General features: G+C 25.6%; 1 protein-coding gene across 1 annotated transcript in view; it reads left to right on the top strand.

The window, feature by feature from the left end:
• Positions 1-22,082, top strand: part of LOC112684909 (pancreatic triacylglycerol lipase-like) — a 69,698-nt gene that overhangs the window by 14,445 nt on the left and 33,171 nt on the right. Inside the window, exon 2 of the mRNA XM_025556642.1 lies at positions 7,971-8,109. Coding sequence (XP_025412427.1) covers positions 7,971-8,109 — 139 coding nt within the window. The remainder of the gene's footprint in view (positions 1-7,970; positions 8,110-22,082) is intronic.

Here is a 22,082-nt window from a genome sequence, read left to right as displayed (position 1 = left end):
AAAAAATAGTCTATAGGCTATTTGTCTCGTATGGTATTAAATGATTTATTAGACTGTGAAAAGTTAAGCTTAATAATAGTGTACTGTAAGAATTATTATTGCTAACCATAATTCGATTAGAGACACGTGCACGAACAAGTTACTAGCGATAAACAATATTTATTTACTTATTCCGCAGTTTTCAAACTTTAAAGTTAAAGAAAATTACGATTTTACAATTTTAATCAATAATGTTTTTAAAATATTGAAGTCATTTAAAAAAGAATACTTTCTAGAATTGAATAACAAATTAAAACGACACTTTCTTACACAAAATATAGTAAAAATAGTTTTAATAATAATAATTTAATAAATGTAATTTTTAGTTTCTTTTAATTAGAAATGGAAATTATGTTGACCTTTACTGTCTTGGTTTATTGTTCTCTATATCAATTTATAAATTACATAAAATATGGTTTTTTCTTTTCATTGTCCTTTAAATATTTCATGAATTCTTTAAGTAATACCTTTATAACCCAATGGGCTCAATTTTTGAAAATGAATTCAATAAAAAAAAAATATTGATAAAAATTCAATTGTAGTCAATTGCGTATTATTATTTTATATTTATGAGGATAAATTAGTCTGTATAAGGTATTAGTGATACTACGGTCAATTTCTTATCTGCGAAAATTATGATTCAAAATTTGCAATGCTCAAATTGTATGACACATTTTCAAAAAAATGTATTATTGCATTATTTTTATCAAATTATGACGGATTCTATTCAAATTAATTTTTAGAATACTAATTTGAAATTTCATCGGCTTCGAAGTTTTTTTTTAATAACAACAGCCTACCTTAAATAGAAACCTGCTCTAAATATAAATTAAATACTTATGTTTATAATCTAATACAGTGCAATCTCCATTTGCGAACTCGTCATGTCGATGTGTGACTCACTTTATCGAAAATTTTTTTTTAAAATACCGTTAAAAAAAACATGTGTATATTCTACTTTATGTGTAATTCATTTTTTGTGTTACTGCCATAGGTGCAAAATGCCCATTTATACAGATATTCTTTTAATTCTTTTTTTTTTCCGTTTCCCTAAATTAGCATTAATATCTAATCTATATATATGTTCAAAGCTACTATTTATAAATGAAATAATTATAGTTTGTTACTTTGTTGATTTTTTTTTTAAATATGAAATTCAATTTTATCCTTCATAATTCTGTGATGTAATTGTATTTAATATTGTTTTAATTATGCCATTACACTTCAATTACAATACTGTATCCTAGACTAATTACAAAAGGCGATTTGTCATTAAAATAATATAATAATAGTCTATTATAAATAATAATAATAATAATAATAATATAGAGTTTTGAAATTATTAACAAGGTTTTTATACAACTCTGAATCAAAGCTATGATAATAAAACCTTATGGGAAGCGTTACCAGCAATTACGGACACGAACAATATTCAAATTATAATCAAAGATTAGGTAATATTTTTAATTATTTTTTTATTGACCTAACCTTCTTCGTAGTATATAAACCATAAAACTAATGAAGTGCAAAATGAATAATAATTATAACTATTTAAAACGTATTTATTAAAACAGTTATTCGCATTTATAAAGATTGTAATTTTATTTTATATAATTAATCACATGATAATTAATATATATCTTTACAAATTCAAACTCTTATTTTCAGTACACAAAACATTTATTTCATAATATTATTAAGCACGATATTTGTGCCTTTCTATTTTATCTAGTACATCCAAACAACCAGTGCCGCAATCGCTCTGGGTGCAGGCGATGCAAGACACCGCCTGATAGGCGTTGAAATATTTGTATTGAGGACCTCGGATTCCGCAATTTCATATATCATACAATTTCATTGTACACATATAAGCGTATATATGTACTCGATTTCAAATGCATCGTTGTACGATCTTTAGAACCGGAACTGTGAGATAAATGAATTAATGTTTTATATACAATTTTCTATATTCCTAAGGTTTATTTAAGATGATTAAGTGATGATGATGGACCTCTAAAATATTTTTGCACTTGGGCCTTGAAATTGTAATTGCGGCACTGCAAACAACCGTCAATTCCTCTTTGATTAATTAAATTGTATTGATTTTTATTTTTCAACTGTTTATAAAATATCATTATAAAATAAAATGATCGACCAATTAACAATACTTACTTATATCTATTATTTGAAAAAATAAAATATTAACAATAGCAATCAAATATTTAAATGTGTAATAATTTATAAACAAAATCAATATTTATATTATATATCATGTACTAGTTACAATGCTACATTAGTTTATACGAGAATGTTAACGTGAAAATACTTAGCAAACAAAATAATAATAGGTATCTCTATTTTTAGGCCTAATAATTTATTTATTTCTACAACATACCTATGAGTACAATACCAACAAATGATTGTGTGAAAAAATGCAATTTAATATATTACAGTCTAGTAAAACACAAAATATATATTACGAACAACTTATCTAGACTTATTTATAAGATTTTAACCAATTTAATACTGATTAACGTTGTGATAAACAAAGTTTAGGAAAAAATTATTATTTGCATATCCAAATCCTAGTTATACCTACGTGTTATATTATGGTCACTAATACAATTAAAAATATCTAATTCGCTGTTACTAGCCTTTATTATTATTATTGTATTTAAAACCAAGCTTTTGTTACCCGAATTATCACTAATTTATTTTGTAATCTAAACGAAGTCATAATATGCTTCAAATAGCAAGTACTCGTATAGTAGGCATCAACAGCATGATGATTAAAAACGAATTTGGATATATTTAATTTTTTTCTTAAACAAATAACTCATACTATTATTTTAATAGATTTATAATAATATTAATTGCAATTTGAAATGGTGTGCAAGCGATCCCTAGGTATTTAATTTAAAATAGTTTTTATCACGGAATATTACTTAATGAAGAAAAGATAGTTCACTATGGGGACAGAAGAAAGTTTGGACTACTAGTGCGGCGTCCTGAAGAACGTTAGACTGAATGTTCTCTGCGATACATATATGATAAAATACAATATGTAAAGTTCATGTATGTACGTAAATACAAAACACGTAGTAAGACCATTGTCGTGGAAATTTGTTCGTTCCGAACATTTCATGTATACACTTACGAGCAAATTTTGAAGCACAAATAGTTTAAAATGTATTTAAGAATAAAATGTGTATGCAATAATTTGATAAGTTGAAGATTTAATTGATAAATTTCTTAATCTTTATGTAGTATTTTATTTTTTTTTTTAATTAAATAATTATTTTATAATGTTAAAATATTACAGTTACTGTGGTGCTCTCTGGTTAAAACATACATTTTGTTGATATAATTTGAAATTCTTTATGGTTATATGATTGTAACACACCAACTTTGAATGAAAAATTTTTTTTCTAAAAACAATAACTAAACCGTTTGCTTTAATAAAGTTTTGTAATAAAAAAAAATACTGTAATTATTATACCCATTTACACTTTTAAACACCTACTTAATTCAATCACAAACTCGGTATTCGAAAAAGTTTAATTTGCATGCTTTATATTATATTTTTCCTTTGGGTAAACTTCAATATCATCCAAATAGTATTACAACACGTATTACGGATATATATAATTTAAAAAATATTTGTAGTCATTAAACGATAACAACTAAAGAAAATTTAAGTTAAATAAAATAAATTACAACAATGTAGTCTTCTTCTTATTATTATTCTGGCTTAATCTACTCTACAAGAGTTTTTGCCACCATCACAACTTCACGCCACTTCTCTTTATCATGTATTATATTTTTCCAATCATTTACTCCTATCCTTTTTAAATCTTCCTCGGCTACATCCATCTATCTTTTTCTCGGGTGTCCTCGTGGTCTCTTACCCATCGGTTTTCAAGACATTACTGTTTTAATTATCTTTACATCGCTTCCACGCATCATGTGCCCAAATCATTGGATTCACTGGATTATACAACAATATAGTATAGGCAATAAATATTATGCTTCACTTACGTAATGCAATCAAATTACGTTTAAAGTTGGACATATCTATATTGTATATAACAAATGTGGGCATTAACTAGTTTAAAAGTTAATTTTTTTTTAACTTTTTAACTTAACTAAGTAGTTTATTTTCTAATAACATTTTTGACTTAACTAGTTTAATTCGAAGTTAAAATAACTTAGCTTTTTATAATTGATTTAAAAATGATCTATCAAATTAAAAAATTTTGAAACTTTTTGTTTATACATAATTATTAATATAAAAATTATAATTAAAATTTTAAAATGACCTTGATACTTAAATATGATAAAAATTTTAATGTTTAAAAATAAACCATGCAAATAAAATGTATATTTAAAGGTTTTATATTTTTATTTTATATATATATATATATATAATTATAAAGGACTAGTTATAAATTATTATTTATCATGCGAGTTGCATTTGAAAATTTTTTTATTAAAAAAATAAACTACAAATTGTATTGTTTTGATGTTATAAGATATAGGTACTGCTATTGCTATATAATATAAAAGTAATACTATTTGTTAAATTATTAATTTGAGATGTGTATAGTCACATACAGTGTACATCAGATGTCGCATTAGATTTTGTAGGTTGGGAGCCCACTTATGGGTATTGGGTTCTGGCCGTAAATACAGAATTTTATGTATAAAGAATTTTAACTATAAAGATAAATAAATTGGATAATGAGTGGCCTTTTAATGTACAATGTCATAGTATTTTTCAAACACTTCGGCGCCACTGCTATATATTAAAAATACAATACAATTGTTTAATATAATTTAGGAAATTAGATCTATTTAAAGAACGCAGTCACTTTTTATGTGATATACATACTAATGAACTGAGTTAAGTTACTATTTTTTTCTTTATTAACTTTTAACTTATCGAGTGAAATTTATGAATTGTTAACTGAAACTTTTAATTTATCGATCTTGTGTTCTCTTAACTAAACTTAACTCGAATTAATTATTTTCATAAACTGGGCCACCTTTGGTATAAAACATGATGTATACGACCAGTGATGTAGCCGAGGGGGGGGGGCTAAGGGGCTCTCTCCATGGGCCGTATTTATATGTATTATGTATCTATGTAGATTCTAAACTAGTAAACTACTATTTTTATTTAATTATTTTAAACCTTTGGTATTAACTAAATTTTGATGATTAACGAATAACAGGTGGGGGGTTAAGGGTGAATTATCATATCCTCTCTTACCTTACTTATCCAAAAAAGTGATTAGTCCTTCCCATTTAAAAATCCTGGCTACACCACTGTATACGACTAGAGGCAGATCTAAGAATTTTTACGCATGGGAAAATTGTTAAAATTACGCCCTATCAAAAACCAAGAAATTCCTTCCCTGCAAATTTTTTTTTTTCTAATAATTAGCATACAATCATTCTAATTGAGTTTTAAACACATTATCAGTAACAAAATTAAAATATCAAACTAACAATTCATAAAAATTATATACTACAAAAATTACAATTTTACGTGGAGGGTTAAATCCCCGTCTTCCTCCTCCTAGTTCCGCCCCTGTTTATGACGTAAATACGATTTTATAGAAACTTATAGGAAGCAAGATAGACATTGAACGAGGATGTGTTTAGAATGATAAAACCTTACTGTATTTCTTCGGTTTTCAAATAAAATAGGAAATGATGAAGTAAGATTTAATTTCATAAGTCTAACATAAAATAACAGCGCCTTCGAATGAGTCTACGAGAATATGAAAAAATTATAACAATATGTCCTAACCTTTTTCAAGTAACAAATCATAAATCATTTCAAACTAGTTTATTTGATTAAGCTGACAAAACCACCAAATAATGGTGACCTCGTTTTGTTATGGCCTTGATCGAGGTTAGACAACTATTTTGTCTGATATCCAGAACATTTGTTATTTCTTGAAAATAGTTTTAGATATGTGAAAACATTTTTTCCAGTTTTTAAGTATTTAACAAGTTTAATCTGGACACTTTTTGACAACAAAATATTAAATTGAAATTTCTTCAAAATAATAAAAAAAACAAAATAAATTATTTTTCTCATCGTTTATTTAAAAAGTCTAGAGAGTAAATTAATATAAAAACTAAAAAAGTAAAAGTAACAACATGCTTATTCCAAAATACCTTAAATTATTTCATTAAATTTTAAAATGTAAATAAATTACAGCAGCATGACTTAGACTTTAATATACCTATAAAAATATGAATATATTAATTTTACAATAAAATATTTTAAATTAGATAGCTTAATTAATAACTAGTTATTAATAGAAAATGTCGAGGATAATTAATTTAAAGAACTTACACGCAAAGTACTATATGTGATTATTTGTTTAAAAATATTCTTATATTTTCCAATTACACGTCATCACTTACTAGTTAATAAAGTTACGCTTTTATGCTCAGAGATAAAATTTTCTTACATGAAAAAAATATTAATATAAAATAAATATAAACATATTACTTAATAAAACAATATAATTACATTTTTAATTCCGATCGTAAATAACTAAATGGCTAAGTATTAAATAAAGTGTGCTCCATAAAATATAATAAAAGTACCAGGTTAGAATGTTACGCCGAAATTACATTTTTTATTCTAAGATATTGAAAAAACAATAATTAATAAATAAAAACTTTTTCTTTGATAAAAACTGAATTGATGTTATGCATCTTGGTAGCACATGTATTCGTATAAGTTATCAATGTCTTGAAGTTAGTAAACAGTGGATTTTACCTGCATATTTTTACCACTTATCATGTAACTTTTAACATAGTATACGTGATCTAGAACAGTGGTCGCCAACCGGTGGTCCGTGAACCACTGGTGGTCCGCGAGAAAATTTAGATAGTCCGCAGAAAAATTTAAACGTTACTTAGAGAATTTTTTTGTCATTATTTCCCAAAAAAATAAAATCGTAGACATGGTATTATGTGGATAATAGATCCATTTGCAGCAAACAATTAAAATAACAAGTTAAATATGACCGGAAAAACACCTCATCTATTTATTTAACGATATTTATGTAAAAAGCTATTTTAAGCTAAAAGTGGTCCGTAGAATTTAGAGTATGTATTTAGTGATCCATGAGGTCCAAAAGGTTGGCGACCGCTGATCTAGAAGTTCTGATGAATACTAGTGCAGATATGCTCTGATATCGAAACACTTCTTTTACATATGACTGTATTTTATTCTAATATTTAAGAAAGTATCTTTTTTTAGCTATCGAGTTTCTATACTAAAAAAATTAAAAAGTTGTAAAAATATTAAGAAAAATTCCTGTTATGGTTCAAACATTTGATCACACCTTACAAAAATAATTTACTACCATTTAAATTTATTTTATATTTTTAGTCTTAACGTAATCATTTCTAACTATAAATCTTTTGTTGAGACTTCAGGAAAGATAAATGGAATAACAGTGAAATAGATGCAATGACTTGATAACTTAATTTGACTATTACTATCAATAACAAACATCCAACTTTGGTATTATCAGCATAATCCTTCAAAAATACACAAATGTATAAAGTTGAGCCGTTTTATTGTAGTATAAACTTCAACAAATATAGTTTAATTAAAAATTGAAATCAATACACCATTTATGTAGGTTTTTTTTTGTTGTTACATAACATAGAAAATTTATAACAATATATCATTCTACAAAAATACAAACATTATTATTTTTTTATAATAGTAGTATGCGAAATATGGTATAGAAACCCAAAAATATTTAGAAATCTCTTCATCATACTTACCATTTTTAAGTTGATAGGAATAATAAAAGAAACACATTTTGCTTCTATTAATTAATGGTATTTATAAATAATCACTGAGTATACATTTGAAAATATTTATGTTACAGTGTGGTTTTTGTATTGCATAGCACCAATCAAAGGTGACTTCTTAAGTGTTTTGCCAGGATTCAAAAAATTCAAAGATTGCATAGAACCCAGCGAAGATACATGTCCAAATAAAAATATAACATTCCACTTATATACAAGGTAAAAATTTTAATCACAGAAATTAAAAATTATTCTTACCAGTTTAATATGTATTTAATAAAAGGTTGAGTGTCTTACTTGGACTTAATAAACGTTGTATTATTTCACACATTATTATGTTTATTTTGGATTACTTGAAAACTAATTAACATACAAGCCTAGTATTCTTAAGCTAATTAATATGTTAATTGATTTATTATAAAAATAACATTAATTATTATTAGCTTGTTCATAGTCATGAAGAAAATACACAATTTTTTCATATCGACTATTTGAACTTATTTTTCGATAACGATTAATATTTTTATATATTTTATATAATTAAATCATACCTTATTTTATATATACCTTATATGCTAAGTTTTTCTAATATATATACTTATTTAACATCATAATAGAAGTAATAACCAAGAAAAAAAGAAAAAAACGATAATACGAGTACTATTTCGCTGCCAATTTGAATTCTACCACGTTTTTTCAATTTTAAATCTTTAAAAATAATTTTAAATAAAAATTGTCTTTGAAAACCTGTTTTACACATTCCAATCTCTCTATACCATTTTTACTTTTTTTTATAAAAATAACTCATTTTAATTTATGACATCATAAGTGCACGAACCCATACCACAGAATTTTTTGTTATCACAGGGATTTAGAAGTTATTTATTCCACCACAATAATAAATAAAAAACAATTTTCCACCAAAAATTACCAATATTTACTACACCCAAGAGGTAATAAAAAGCAAAAAACATTAATTTATAACTGTCGTATATGAACAATCTTGGGTGTATAATTATATGTTACGGCATATACTGATGTTATGTGATATTCAATGTGTACTTTTGTACCAAATATAAAATAATATCATTCGACCAAGGTATAATAATACTAAAGTAAATACTCGACTTAATCATTTATAAAAAGTAACATATACCATATAATTTATAAAAGGTATGCTATGTCGTATAGGTATATGAATAAAAACCAAATAAACGAACATGATTAAAGACAATAGCTATGAACCATTTACCTACCTACAGATAAATATTATGTAAACAATAATTAACAAATTAACATTTAAGTTTAAAGAAAATGTGTGATGAATAATAAATTCACAATATCACGTTAGGGTATAACTAAAGCGTACTGAAGTATTTGTGTTAGCAAAAACAACTCAAATATATGAACAAAATAATAATAATTTATTATTTCTTATCATCCTATTGAATATCGAATATACGTAAGTTTGTATAGCACATGTCGATTTATTTCATATTCGATTATTGTAAACATCTTATGGCGCTAAGGTCATCGACTCAGGTCCCGGGGGTTATCAGAAAGGATAAATGAGTGGATATATTCCTTCCCCTCTAGCTTTTTTCGTATTATTATACTACCTTCCTAAATAAATAATCTTAAACCTTCAACTATTACTTATGCTTATACTAAATTAATAAATTAGTCATATAATGACTTAAAAATGTTATAATCAATGATATAATCATTTGATCGACAATGTCAGGTCCGATGCAATATTATTAGGTATAAACCATGACGGTTGGGCACTCTGTCTAATAATTATATACAGTTTATTAGTAATATAAATTGTTTCACTGTTTGAGTAGGTAGTCAATAACAAAATATTCAGAATTTCAAATTAACCATCTACTCGTCACTACTTAATAATATTCGAATATTTAAATAGTAATAAATACTAATTTGTAGTTTTTGCGTTTATGTAATTAACAATAACAAGAACAAATCTGGAATAAACTGGAAGAAAGATATTAGAGTATGATCACTGTAACTAAAAAAATTTAGTGGATTTGTAATAAAATGCTCGTTGCTATGTATAAGTGAACACATTGAATCCTAAATACTTTCAAGGTAGAGGACGGAGCAGGAAAAGCATGAAGAGAATAAGTGAAGTACGCGTATAGCTATTTCTCACATTCGAATTTAAACTTTAAAATAATTTACTCGTTTTGACTATTGAATAATTAATATTCAAAGCTAATATATGAAAGATCTCCGATACATCTACATGTTAGTCCATCCACTCTTGAAAAATGTAATATCCTATACTAAATCCGTTGCTGAAATTCTGAGTGAATTTGATGTATTTGAGTAAGACAAACAGCGATAATAATTAAATACTTCTATACCAAGCTACTGCAAAACACATATTTTATTTAAAACTAAACAAATCGCAAAACAATATTTTCCCTCTATGTTTGTAACTTCATTGGTCTTTTATATCTTATTGATAAAATTTCATGTAGTACCAATTTTTGTTTTTCCCTTTCTCTCATCTACAAAACCATCAACAATGTAAAATACATAAAATACCAACAGAGCTGTATATCACATATATAATAGACATACAATAAATCCTTTTATTAAATACAAGCAAGTATCAAATAACTTTACAAAATATTAAAATAAGTCGAGTTTTAATTTTCCAATTGAGTTGTTTCAAACTATTTCTTGAATCTTTGATGCAATTCACTCTTATAGTTTGTACTATTCTACATAATTATATACTTGAAATTAATGTAATTTAGTATCGATTACTTATATTTTAAAATACTAAATTTCCAAAATCGGAATAAGTAAGAGATAATTTCGTTTACCGTTTCTTCCAGTAACTTTTTGTTAGATCAACTGTTTCATTAATTTAACTTCATTCCATAATATCAGTCGTATTGCTGACGAAAAACAATCCACAATGCAATGTATTTATGATATTTATTTTCAAATCTCAAGATCATCCATTGAAAGATAAACGCGTTTTCAATGTCCGTATCGTACATGTAGCATAACAAAAATTTTAAATTCTGTTGACAAGTATATATTGTAATATGTAAGTAATGTATCTTGTCTATAATGATCATATTACGAAGTTAAATATTGTCCATACGAAATAGTAAAACTACGATTAAACTATTTTCAAGTATTATTTATGTTAGTTATTTAATTAAGTTATTTTAAAAGAACATTAAAGATTTATCTCATAAAAACACTTTTCAAATTAATATATAGTGTAACTTGATTGTGATATATCCGAATTTGTATTCCCAATTTAATTATACAAAGAAAAAAAAAAAAGAAAATTAATTGAATTTTCAATAACTAAAAACCATTGGTTTGATAAAAAAAATAATAATATTGATATATCATTCCAGAAGGGTGTCTACTACATGTATATAAAAAATATTGGGTATGACGAAATTCGCTAACACAAGATGGCCAAAAAAAACATAATTTAAATCGAATTAATAATATAATACACATAAACACCAGCTTTTTCGCTACAATCATTACCCATATCACCGTTAGATCATTTCCATATAAATTTTACCACCTTTTGACGCACACAACCTGCACAGGGCCGGTTTACAGTTTAACCTGCGTGCACGGAACTAGAACGTTTTTGTTACTAAGTACACGAAATCCCCCCACCCCATCGCGCACCCATATGTTTTTGTACGCACTCTGAATAATATGTCAAAGAATGAGAACGCTGTGTACATATATGGTATAGTCGAAAAGGAAATAAACACAGAAAGTAGCAAATAAATCCAAGGGAAACACGTGGCCTGCTTACCCCTTTTTCGGTTTCTTCTCAATTCCGTTCTCCTCGCACGTCCATGATTTGTCAAAGATAAACGTAGCGACGGGTTTCCCACCGTGTTAGGGAAATGACATGCTCTCAATGATCCTTTTCTTAGTTTTATTCTTTTTTCTTTCTCTCTCCTTTTTATTCTCTTTATATCAAATTTTTTTTCTTATCGAAGTGGTTTTTTTTTACTTCATAAAACAACTTTCCTTTCAAAAATAAAAAAAAAGGAAACATACGCAGTTTTTATTCCGGGTCAAGTACAGGAAGCAGACACCGAAAGCTACAAACGATGACGGGTCTCATTCAATAATAATTTCAAAGTATAAAATACAACTTTTACCCGAAAATCTCTTGCATCACTATACCAAAATTAAACGTACAAAGCAAATAATTAACAAAAAATTATCGTTGAAAAAAAATGAAAAACACGTTCTCATAAAATACATTTTAAATTTTCTACGAACCACATATATATATACTATTACTTGTAGAAAAGATGCTTTAGTAGGTACATTTTTAATAGTATTAATTTTACATATTCATTGAATTCGTTTATTTTCTTTTTTTATTCAATTACGAAACCATTGATATAATGTAAGTATGTTTAATTTATTATTCAATTAAAAATGAAAAAGAAAATTATAATAACCATCGAGTTCATCAAATTCATTAGTAATATATTTTATTATTTAATAATTTTAAAAACATTAAAAATAATTTACACAAATAAAAATACTAGTAAAATAAAGTATGACTGTTAAATAATATGATTTTCATATTATATTGTACAATTAATGTTGGGACTATCTAGATAAAGTAGAGATTATTTTTTATTTTTTATCTAGATAAAACAGAATATCTTCTTATACACATCTTTTTGCAATTTTTTTGTCGGTAAATAATAATTATTAAATTAAGCAAACTAGTGATTTATTTTTTAAATTTATTTTTAGATTTTATTAAAAAATTATTTCATTGTTTTATTTACCCATTTTTGTCTACGTTAATTTCATAATTGTTTTGATCATAAAATAATAATTGGAATTATGTGAACTGTAATGTGATGGGATAATAATAGCAATAATTTAATTCAAATGAATTTTATTCATGATCGATAATAATCTATATTCTTCAATAGACTATTGGAAATCTATTACGATTAACCAGAAAATTAAATTCTTTGAACCAGACGACCAGATTTTATCGATTTCCAACTATATATAGTGTTAAGTAATAAAGTGTAAACTATGCTTAGTTTTATTTCTTAATTAAAATTATTATTTTGAGGGAAAGAAAAAGTAGTAAATGTAACAATTAGATGCATTAAGTCATAAGATTACCTATTCACTTTTAAGAAAATAAAAATACTCGATCGAAACTTAAGGCATAAATTGATTATAAAAAAATAGATAAGAATTACATTTTTAATGTTATTTTAAATAATAATCTTTTATATTTTATTTAATCTAGATACAATTATTGGTTATTTTTCCCAACATTGTATTTGTTAAGAAAAAGTATAAAATTTGAGTATTTTATACAATGCCCTTTGTATATTAGGCAATATAGATAACAGATGATATGATTTAATGAATAATGACATATATTTATATTATTAGAAATATAATAATTTTTTTTTAAATTTTATTATCATTTATTGTACAGCTTCCGTGACATTTTAGTATAGGTTCATAGCAGTTCCGCTATTTTACACTTGCACTTCCGTTTTTTAAATTTTTGTACACATGTACATCGGTCGTAGACCTGACCATCCAAATTTTAAGATTTCCGTGCTGCCTTTCAGAGTGAAATATTGGTATGCATCACATCATCGACTTTCAGAAATCTTCCTTTGCAAATTACAAATTGGTTTCTACTGTACAGAATTGAAAGGCGGCCTTCTTTGGTCCCGATTTCATACATATTATTGTTAACTTTAAAAACAGAATAAATAAATTTCTATAATTTTATCTGGAATATTTATAATATAAATATAATATTTGTAAGCACCTTAAAGAATAACTCCAATAATGTTTCTAAAATCGCTACGGGCCCAATCAACGTCAGGAATTTTAATCGTTACTGACTGGCCAACTTCGTCAGGACAAAAACGATTCTCAGAAGCTTGCTTCATTTTTGTTGCTTGAACTTTCAAATTTATGAGTGATTCGATTCTATTTTCACGAACAGCTTTTATTTTTAAAGGTACTGTTAAAATAAAATAAATATATTAATTAATTTTTTTTAATTATATAACATAATTATTACACAAAAACTGAAACCAAAAATCTAAAATTATAATTAAAAGGTATTATTCTTTTATATATGTAGATATAACCTTTGTTTTCTATTTCGTCATTTCTGTTTGATGTAGTAAAAATAGAATTCAAATCTTCTTCGAGGTCTTCTTCAGCTCTTAAATTACTTATTATATTTATTGGCAGAAGTGTACTTTTTAATCCAATTTTAGCTTTTGTTCCGAACATAGCTTCATACGGCGAACATTTTATTCCTGAATGCAATGAACGATTTTTCATAAACTGAATAAATTTCAACCCCTCACCCCATTTTTTAGTACGGTTGTCTAGCAATCAAGTAGCAAGAATATTTTCAATGTCCTAGTTAGCTCGTTCGACTGAACCTTGGCTCTATGAGTGACGAGGTTAACCATGAACTATTTTAAGTTCTGGCTACATTGTGCATATTTCAGTTACAACCGAATTTGCAAATTTTAGACCATTGTTCAATTGTAAAATTGAAGGTGCTCCGAAAGTTGTGAAAATGTTTAATAATACGTAAGAAACTTCTTCGGTACGTTTGTGTTTTATCGGTCGAAATAGTACATATTTTATGAGGGGGTCTTACAAAATCAGTATAAACCTAAAATCACCATCCGATTATGCTTGCATATCAATTAAGTCTATCTGACAGAGGAAATTCATCTCAAAAGATATAATTGGTAGCTCCACCAATCCTTTCTAGGCTATGCTTCCTTTTTTTTTACACGATTCGTAACTATTTAAGTATACTATAATCATATATCTGATGATATTTTTGTATTTTGTATTTACCTCTTATTCTATTCTGTTTCAAACACCATGTCCAATCGATAAATGAACATTATGTATAACATCAAATAATTCTTCATGATGTACATAATATTTAATTTCGTTATTTTCAGATACTAGTACAATAAAATAAAATGTTAACATCAGAAACATTTAACTCGCCATATTTTTTTAAAAGCTTATAATTATTCGGTTCCTTTTCTTTTTTAATTATTCTTTCATTGATTTATATGTAAAATGAACTGATCATATTTTAACTTGGTAAAAAATGAAGTATTTGAACCGTTCATTTTTTGAGAATAGATAAACGTCGATTGTGGCACTGCACGATTAGCACTACAACTACATATAATTTAACTTATAATATATTATGTCACGCACACACGTATAATATGAGGACAAGCTGATATCCTCATTGTAAAAATACGAAAAGAACAAACACACTAGCCACGGATAATAACTTGATTTTATTTTAACTATGCTTTACGATTTATCAGATTTCATTAGATCATATCATCCGTTTATTATACTGCCCAATATACGAAGGGCATTTTATATATATATTTATATAATGTCCGGACATTTTATACAATGCCCGGGCATCGCATAAAATGCCCAAATTATATACTTTGCCTGTAACATATACAATACATTATAGACATAATCTGTATTATCTATATGATTAGATATTATATATAATAAATACCTATCTATGATGTATGATGTTTAAAAAAAGCCTCTGAATAATTATAAAATACATAAAATGTAAATGTAACGACAATATACAATAGTTGGGGCGAAAAAAAATGTTATTGCAGTCGTCCATGTTAAATGCGTGTACCTACACAAATATACTTAACAATAATACATTGCAAAACAATTATTAAACTACCTACATTATATTTAATATATAAGTTTATTTATTACATAAATTTCATATGAAGAATAATAATATACTGCTGTAGTGCATTACATAAAAAAAAAATTGATAGTCACAAATTAAATAAAATTATATAAAGTAACTCCGGTGTGATTTTAATGCTAATTAAATGGTATCAAATAATAAATTGGTAAAAATAATAAATAATGCAACTAGAAAAAAGCAGCATATGTACTTTATCTCTTAAAATTTACAGTATAGCAATAAAATCCAGAATAGAAACACTAACATGAGATTAACGATTTAAGATCGATGATGCTGCTAAAAGATAATTTTTTTTGTTTAATGTTTTGGTTGTTTATAGTAAACTCAAAGTAAGATTGAACATTTCTCATTAAATAAATAATTTTATCCCAATAGTATATTATATTTCAAACTATATTTCTTGAAAATTCGTTCACGTTTTATTAAGTAAACATGGTACAAATATAGTCTCAAGACTTTTAATAAACATATGAAAAATTCTTAACATATTTATTTGTAAAAATTCACTATCAATTCAATTTAGTGGTTAATTCAATTTCAGCAAAAAATAAAGTAACTATTACTTTTGTTAAAATATTTAAATATTTTTACTTCGTATATTTTTCGTTGTTATGTAAAATGTAGTTTTTTATATAAAATTTAAAATCATTAATATTATCTCTCTATTTTATACTTCCACCAGTCAATTAATAACTATTTAATATTTCTAAAATTTGATACATTTTTTATCTTTTTCTACTTTAGAAAACATATCGTTATAAATATTGAAATCAAAAGCCATGACTATAGTAATGCAAACATCCATTTAGCTGAGTCTTCATGTTCAGAACATAATAAAAACATACTAATAATAATTATATGGCACGTATATTATAGTCTACAGTCAAGTGAACCACATTACCTATGATTTTACATTAATTTTATTCGACCATTCATTAGACGCCCTTTTAATTTCAACAATATCCCCCTTGAGTATAGTTATAGACAGGGGCGGAATGGGTTAATATTTCAGGCCGGGAATTTTTTTTGTCAAGCCAAAAATTAACAGGGGACCAATGATTTGGTTATAAGTGTGCAAAAAAAAATAATAATGATAAAAAACCTTTATTATTTAAAAAATATTTTCAACGTTTTATGTAGATATATAAAATTACACATAATATATAAGATATTTTTTTTTTAGATACAGTGTGTACACTGTATCTATACAATATAATACATAAATAATATATAATAATAATATAATAATACACATTTCAATATAATACCTATATATTAAAATTAACTCTTAAAGTAATTTCTTTTTTACATAGTTAGGTTTTTTTTATAACTTCACTAGTTTACCCAATTCTGTCGATTAAAATGTCGTCATACTATATTTTTAATTTCTAAAGTATAATCAGGCCATTTAATCTATTATTGTAACGGGGCACCGGGATTTGTCCCGGTGTACCACCAGGCCAGTTCACCCCTGGTTATAGATTATAACATTTTCTCCACTCGAAAGCAGTCTTACTCTCGTGTGCCTTCGGCCTTTTCCACGAGCTAACGAGGTGCAAACATATTAATACAGCCAAACACTTCATTTATTTCAGTTTTCAACGTTTAATAACTATAAACTATCATGTACTAGCAACTACGTACTCAGATAACAAATTTAATTATACTAAAAATTAAATTATAATAATTATTAATTAATTGTAAAAACTAGATGATTTCATGAATAAATACGAACCAAAATATCCAAACCTGATCAATTTTTATTCCTAAATAATAATCAACAATTAAAATATAATCATAATTATGTTTTTCATAATATATAACAAAATATTATTGCTTCAAGTAAAATATTCAAACTGTAAAACCTACAAACCGAATATTAATATTACTTCCAAAAGTCCTATTTTGACGAATTCTAGATGTTACTTTTATTTATGTCGTACACAAATTAAAAAATTTCTTTTAGCCCTTTAACTTCCCTCTTCCCTCTTTTAATTTTCATGATGACTTGTCAAACCAAGCTTTGTTATTGTTTACAATAATGATTACAGTGGACTGTAATTCCATTAAATTAACTCTAAAAATGTATTCAATAATGCAATTTAAATCCCAATTATATAACTGTGTACCTCTTACACTTTTTTTTTTTCTTACCTTTATTCAACTATTTTGAATGTTTTTCCAGCATATTAAATTAATTACAATTTCTAATATATTTAAATATTTTAGTTGCTTTGTTTAAACGTTTTAATGGTAAATATACAGTATGTCCCATAAGTCCCGTAAATCTCGTAAATCCGTAAATCCCGTTTAAATATATTGATCTCCACGGGAGATCAATATATTTAAACGCAGTTTTTTTTTACAATACTTAGTATGGAAATTCTGATTGAATGTTATAAAATTCAATTTTTTTTTTAAAAAAATTCAAAAATTCAAAAAAAAATTTTTATGTATTTAAGAATTTTCAATTTTTAAGATAGCTATTTTCTTGAGCATATTTTTTAAAACAGTTAAAAAAATTAAAAAAATATTAAAATTTAATAAAAATTGACCAAATTAGAGCAAGTTATGTTTTAGAATAATTACAATAATAGTTGTTACTAGCAAAACACGAATTGCTCGATTTAATCAATCTCGATTGGAACGCTGATTTTTTTATGGCAATCTGTAAATATATAATTATTAGTGGAGCTTTTAGAAAATATTAAAATTAAAATTCATATAATATTTTTAAACTTGATTATTAATAGAAAAAAAATATGTATTACATAAAAATGAAAATAATACATTACATTTTTTTTTTTTTTATAAATGTTCTCGAAGTGACCTCCAATATTTGTTACATAGAGCTGAAGTTTTTGGACTCAAGCGTTTTTAACATTTTCTAATGTCTTAGATAAAATATTTTGAATATTTTGTTCAATTTTGTTACGGAAATCAAGTAATGAACACAACGAATACACAAGATTTTTCAAATAACCCCATAAAAAAAAATCCATTGATGTTAAGTCGGGCGACCTAGGTTGCCAAAGCACTGGATTATTGAAATGTGAAACAATTAATTTTTTTGTTATAATTATTTAAAAACATAACTTGCTTTAACTTGGTCAATTTTTATTCAATTTTAATATTTATTTTTTTCTGAACTGTTTTAAAAAATATGCTCAAGAAAATGTCTATCTTAAAAATTAAAAATTCTTAAATGCTTAAACATTTTTTTTTTTAATTTTTGAATTATTTTTAAAAAAAAAATTGAATTTCATGCAATTCAATCAGAATTTCCATACTAAGTATAGTAAAAAAAATCCGCGTTTAAATAGACTTATGGGACATATTGTATATTTTATTCTAGAATAAGAATTTTAAAATGCAATATATTTTATAACTAAAAACACCATATAAATATTAATAACATTTTATCAAAGAGTAATAAATTGTATATTTATACAAAAATTTTCATATGTTTTAATAGCCAATACACGGTAAACATAAATTAATTGTAAGATTATATGCGACGTCTCGGATTAGAGTTACGCCGAGTGATGGGACCAAAAGAGGGTCACTAACCCGTAACTAAGACATTAACCGAAGCACACGGAATTATTTGAATCTTCGTTTTTTTTTTTATCTATCTATATATAGTAGACCTTATAAGTTAATGGAATATAAATGGACGTGAGCAAAGAAAACAGTTGTACATATATTAAATTGAAGTTAAATATTTATTTGAATTTTGGTTCCGAAAAAGCAGTAAGGCATAAAACTCGGACATATGAATGATTTAAAATGTTATACATATAAGTAAGAATAATAATATAATAAAAGACATATCATCCCCGCGACACATGATGTTTGAAACATCTAGTAAACCCTCATCTAAGGAAGTAGCCGATCGTACAATACGGCAATCAATTATCACGATAACTACAACATCAACATGTGTCAATTTTTTTATTAAGTTATTATAATAATAAAAAACATGATAAATATTATAACATGAATACCATCCAGGGCCAATTTAATATAACTTTTTCTTTGTGTTAATATGTGTAGTGTCCACCTGCCTCTTCTTCGGGGACCACACCCGGAACAGCAATGGTCTCAGCCCATATTTATTATTGGTTGACTATAACGAATAAAATAATAGAAAATAAATACCGGAATAACTTTGCCCCACCATTGGAATTTTGAATACTTCTGTATACTGTGATAAGACATGTGACTATTATCCCTTGTCTTGTTATCAAAAAAAATGTTGATTGTGTACACGTGTTTCTAACCGAAAAAATCACTCTTCCCAACTTCTATTAAGTTATAATAACTTCTTCTAATCCCATCGTATCGTCAACTATTTCAATTGATTTAGCCACATCAACCAAAACTAGATTTAATCGATGCGCATAACTGTGTATATAAGGATATTTGTTTTTAGAGAGCTCTCTAATTTTTATTTATACTCAATCGATAGATTCTGACATCACTAATGCACTGCCGTAAGACAAACTAATACATTTTTTAATGTCTCAACCAACTGCATTTAAAAATTTGATAATACAATGAGTGAGACAATGTATCATACTTTAATACTTGTACAAATCCTAAAAATCGTTCTTTAATAATTTACTTATATACATACCTAATGCATATTGACATTTGATTTAACATTGAAACATTTCGAGCATTTAAACTGTATACCTTCATTAACTTCTTTAATAATAGTTTATGTAATAAAGTAATAAAATTGGAAGACATAAGTAAAATATTTTGTACAATGTTTGATGTGTATTTTACATTTTTAGGCAAAGACTTTAGTTCTTTACCAAAGTTTTCATTTTCTAGACATAGTAAATCAAATAATTCTCCTAAATTACATTGATTGATGTTTGTTTGTTTAATGGTTTCTAGATCTTATTTGTTTAAAGAAGTACTTACATTATATTTAATTTGGAATGTCCAACCCTGGGAAAGGGCAGATATATAAGAATATTTGGAGGTGGGTTCAAGTTACCATACATTTTTGAAAACCTTTTTTATAGTTAAAAAATTTAAAAATTAAAAATTCGATTTCGCAGAAGACATCTCTGACCCCACACATTTATATCAGTATTTTTTTTTTTATTTAAAGGGGAACCTAATTAAAATTAGCCCTAAAGTTGAAAAATGCCAAAAAATGGTACAAAGTTACCCCGTTTTACGGTACTTAGACAAAGTCTGTGTGTGACAAAAGCAACCAGTCTCAACCAAGATTGAATTCGTTTTTAGAAACAAAATTACAAATATCAGAAAAACGTAATAAAAATTAAAGGTTACGAGCGATATTTATCTAATATAAAAATTATAATTTGAGGTGGTGATGTCATACTGTCGTATAGATATCAGTGTTGATTGGGAGCGGCAATCCGTGGTACACGAAACAACTCGTGCGTCCACACTATTTTGATAAAATAGGAAGAATCGTAAAATATCGCATAGTTTCTTTTAAAAATTAATTATTTAATTATATTTCCAAGTACTTTTGTTTTAAATACTAAAATAAAGCAATATATTATATTCTGTGAGAATCACTTATTTCAAAAAGTTTAGAGTAGGCTCCATATTCGTCATATGTTGTGAAACTTGAAAAACATTCTTTCTATCTGAAAATAATATAACCAGCTGCTTATTAAACTTAAAAATAAGCATAGCATTTTAATACCAATATAAATTATTCACTTCATTTAGAAATCAAAAAAGTTTCAAAAAGGAAACATAAAAATGTGTTTCCTATACTTATTTACATCTAAAAGATTTAAATCTAAATAAACCTAAAGTCGTATAAGGAGAAAAAAATTAAAAGTCAAATCCAGCATAATATCTTATTTTAAAGTGTCATTATTGGGCGTATGCTTTAATGCATCACATTTTATATTCACACACATGCTTATTAAAAAGATTGTAGCAATGAATTACAAATTGTATATTTTACAAATACAGATACAACAAAATACGTATAAGAACAAGTGTGAATGTTTAGTGCTTGATTTACTTCATAATAATAATTTCTAAATAATAAACTTTAGTACCTCAATTATTAAATGTTCTCAATAATATTAATCTATTTCGTTTAAAAGATTTTTCTAAGGAGAACACAATAACTATTTTAAAATGCGATTAAAATAAATCAGCAAAAATATACCAATATTTGAATTTTTTCCTAGTATCCTATGATTTCTTTGTATAAAATAAAATACTTCATATTAAATTAAAACACTAATCAAACCTTAATAAATGTTATCGAAATTTGTTCCAAACCTACATTAATATTGTTCGGCTCAGCTTTTTTTTCTGATATTTTAAGACAATTGGTTCTAAG

The sequence above is a fragment of the Sipha flava genome, unplaced genomic scaffold (assembly GCF_003268045.1).
Source record: "Sipha flava isolate LNK unplaced genomic scaffold, YSA_version1 258_pilon_pilon, whole genome shotgun sequence".
Classification (NCBI taxonomy): Eukaryota; Metazoa; Arthropoda; class Insecta; order Hemiptera; family Aphididae; genus Sipha; species Sipha flava.
Note: the sequence above shows the minus strand (reverse complement) of the source record. Positions and strands in the feature narration are given on the sequence as shown.